This window comes from Geospiza fortis, unplaced genomic scaffold (assembly GCF_000277835.1).
Source record: "Geospiza fortis unplaced genomic scaffold, GeoFor_1.0 scaffold172, whole genome shotgun sequence".
Classification (NCBI taxonomy): Eukaryota; Metazoa; Chordata; class Aves; order Passeriformes; family Thraupidae; genus Geospiza; species Geospiza fortis.
In genome coordinates this window covers 11,304,889-11,308,391 of record NW_005054309.1, presented here as the reverse complement: position 1 = coordinate 11,308,391, position 3,503 = coordinate 11,304,889, and the positions used below count along the sequence as shown (strand labels likewise).

Here is a 3,503-nt window from a genome sequence, read left to right as displayed (position 1 = left end):
TGACACAGCTTTGCTTCCACTTTCTATTACAGCCTAATCAAAGTGGGCTTGATTTTCAAGTTTTTGTTGGAGTGTTAATAACAGTTATTACAAAGGTTTGAAAATGCAAGTTTTTCCCAGAGTACGGTGTGAAATGTGAGGTGTGCAGGTGCACAGCTGGAGGGAGGAAGCCCTGCCTGCTCTCTGAGCCAGGTGCGTGGGCAGCTGTGCACAGCCCATCCTCACATCCCACGAGCTGCCCTCGCTGGCACCAGCAGCCACTGCTGCCCTTGGGGAGTCACACCGTTCACATCCGGCCACACTGGGCACAATTGGTTATTTCTGTTCTCCTCCAGCCACACAGAAAGTTCCAGAAGTGAAGCCTTAGCTGACTGCGATCACCACTGGAATCCTGGTGTGAAACCACCCATTTTTGGGCTTGGCACAAACACAGCGATTCCCTCAGATGCACAACATCCAGAGGGGCAATGTCTATCAGGTTTTAGTAACCTGCATGACTGAACTGCATTGCCCACCCTCTTACTCTGTGGGTTTGTAACATTCTGGTGCTTTTTGCAGGTTGAAGAAATGATTGCGGATATACGTGATGTTTTTATAAAAACCTTAGATGAACTTCCCTGGATGGATGCAGAGACCAAAAAGAGAGCAGAACAAAAAGTAAGTTCTGTCTGAAATATTGGTAATGTGTAGTTCTATAAAAATCAGTATTTCAATTGCTTGTCCTGACCAAAAATAAGCAGTAACTTCTATATTATAACTTCTATATTATAATACAAACACATTTATGGTTATGCTTATATAGGCACAGCAGCTTAGGATTCCAAGGGAAGGGGCCTCTGGAGATAGGCATACAAAATGGGAAGAATCTGTATACAAGATTAAGACCTTTCAGGCAAATCAGTGATTAAAGAGCTAGATAATTAATATCTACAGGAAAACAATACTGAAAATGAGAAGGAATGATTTCTGGTGATTTGACCAGCTATTAGGAGGAACAGGATAAAAGCCATAAACTTGTGCTTTCAGTGAATAAAAAATTTAAACAAAATCTATATATAATTAACATCCTGCGGTTTCTGCAGTGGCTTCCATATTGCCTTTCTTATAGAATCTATTATTTAAAAACATGGCTGGACTTGCTATGGATATCAAATTCCCTTGTCCCTAGGCAATAGCAATTAAAGAGAGGATTGGTTATCCCGATGAGATCGTGACAGACGATGACAAGCTCAACAGTGAGTATCAGGAGGTAAGTTTGCACAACAGGCAGGGGAATTAGAAAAGGGTTTTCAGAGAAGAAGAGGGTCATTTGCTCTCCTTGCCCCACTGACCCATGTGTGCCCAGCTGCAGGGGGAAGGGAGGAGGTGTGACCAGCCTGGTACGGATGTGACACGAGATGTGACACGCAGATGTGACATGCAGATGTGACATGCAGATGTGACACGCAGATGTGACATGAGATGTGACATGAGATGTGACACGCAGATGTGACACGAGATGTGACATGAGATGTGACATGAGATGTGACATGAGATGTGACACGCAGATGTGACACGAGATGTGACACACAGATGTGACACAGATGTGACACGCAGATGTGACACGCAGATGTGACATGAGATGTGACACAAGATGTGACACAGATGTGACACGCAGATGTGACACGCAGATGTGACATGAGATGTGACACGCAGATGTGACACGAGATGTGACACACAGATGTGACACAGATGTGACACGCAGATGTGACACGCAGATGTGACATGAGATGTGACACGCAGATGTGACACGCAGATGTGACACGCAGATGTGACACGCAGATGTGACATGAGATGTGACATGAGATGTGACATGAGATGTGACACGCAGATGTGACACGCAGATGTGACATGCAGATGTGACACGCAGATGTGACACGCAGATGTGACACACAGATGTGACACGCAGATGTGCCTGGCTCTGGTGGCATTCCAAGGACACGGCCACATTCTGTTGGGCTGTGTGAGGCCAAGCATGGAGCCAGTGGTGTTCAGAGCAGCATTCCACTGGCACAGACTGGCCCAGCACTGGGGCAGCGCCTGCCCAGGCACGGAGCTGACTCTGAGCTTTGTCTGAGGTGGAACTGCTCCTCACCAAACTGGCAGCTGCTGGTTTGCAGCAGGCAGCTCCAGGGGTTAAGGGCAACACCAACAACTGCTGAACTCCTCTCAAAGTATGTCTAGAAAGAGAGAATGAAGAGCTCTGGAAAGAGTACCCAGCTGCTAACACAGATCCAGCTACAATATCAACTCTGTGACGTAGCAGAGCTCTGCAAACTAAGGTCTAATTGTAGATCAAAAAATATTCTTAGAAATGTGTTGCTTAGCTCATCATGCTTAAGACTAGATTTTCCTGATCCATGTGTCTTTTATCCCAAATCAGTAACACCACCACTGACTCCTCTTCCCCCTTTCTTTTTAGTTGAACTACAAAGAAGAAGAATACTTTGAAAACATTATTCAAAATTTAGTATTTACCCAGAAGAAAAGGTTGAAAAAGCTGAGAGAAAAGGTGGACAAAGAAGAGTAAGTATTTAATAATACTCTGTCTAGTCTTTTATCCCATTTTCACAGGAGAAGTTACCTTCCAACTTCAAATATTCTGTGATTCTCTTACATGGTTTCTAGGCTTATTCTAGCAATCATAACATTGCCATTAACAATTGAAATACTAACATTTATTCTATTGGTGTTACCAGGTGGATAAGTGGAGCTGCTGTTGTCAATGCTTTTTACTCAGCAAGTAGGAATCAGATAGGTAAGGTTTACCTATTTATTTTTTATATATGTATGTATGTACTTTTAATATCAGGAAGCGAAACAATCTTGATGTAACAAATTTGAGTATAAAGATTCCTCATGTCAGCCTACCCAAAACCATCCATGGGAATAAAAAGCCCTGTCCGTTCTGGCTAAGGATTAGAACCACATGGAGGCCCCAAGGTTTCTCATCTTGTGAACCATCCCAGCCCCCTCCACAGTGCTGCAAGGCTCCCAAGAGTCACGAAACATTTCACAACATTAATTATGCATCTCAATATTTCTGTCACGTCCATTCTGCAAATAGTGTTCAAATTTTAGTCATCCAAATGTCACAGACTGCAGTGTCCTTTCTAGGCCATTGGTGAGGTACTGTGATCCACCCATAACTCCTGAAAACAAGTCTAAGAAAATGGAAAAACCTTGTCCTGCAGGGCTCTGCACAGAAATGAAACAAGATTATTTCTTGATGTGAGCATTTAGCTCTTGACTGAACAGTTAACACAAAAACTTCCAGAAGGCTTTGTTTAAAATAGCTTTGTTCAGTAATTTGTAGGAAAGGAATCATGATGTGGAAGACTGAAACTGGTGACTGGCAGTTAATGTGAGTCATATATTCTTACCTCATCCTTCAACTATGGCATGCACAGGATAATTAAAGCAGTCTGATCTTTAGAGTGATGTCTGAATTAGCTTAGAACTAG

The 3,503-nt window shown here is 43.2% G+C and overlaps 1 protein-coding gene across 1 annotated transcript in view; it reads left to right on the top strand.

Annotated features, from left to right (window-relative positions):
• MME (membrane metalloendopeptidase) overlaps positions 1–3,503 on the top strand; it is a 35,395-nt gene that overhangs the window by 22,459 nt on the left and 9,433 nt on the right. Inside the window, exons 14-17 of the mRNA XM_005419061.2 lie at positions 559–657; positions 1,169–1,249; positions 2,462–2,565; positions 2,739–2,797. Of these exons, the coding sequence (XP_005419118.1) occupies positions 559–657; positions 1,169–1,249; positions 2,462–2,565; positions 2,739–2,797 (343 nt within the window). The remainder of the gene's footprint in view (positions 1–558; positions 658–1,168; positions 1,250–2,461; positions 2,566–2,738; positions 2,798–3,503) is intronic.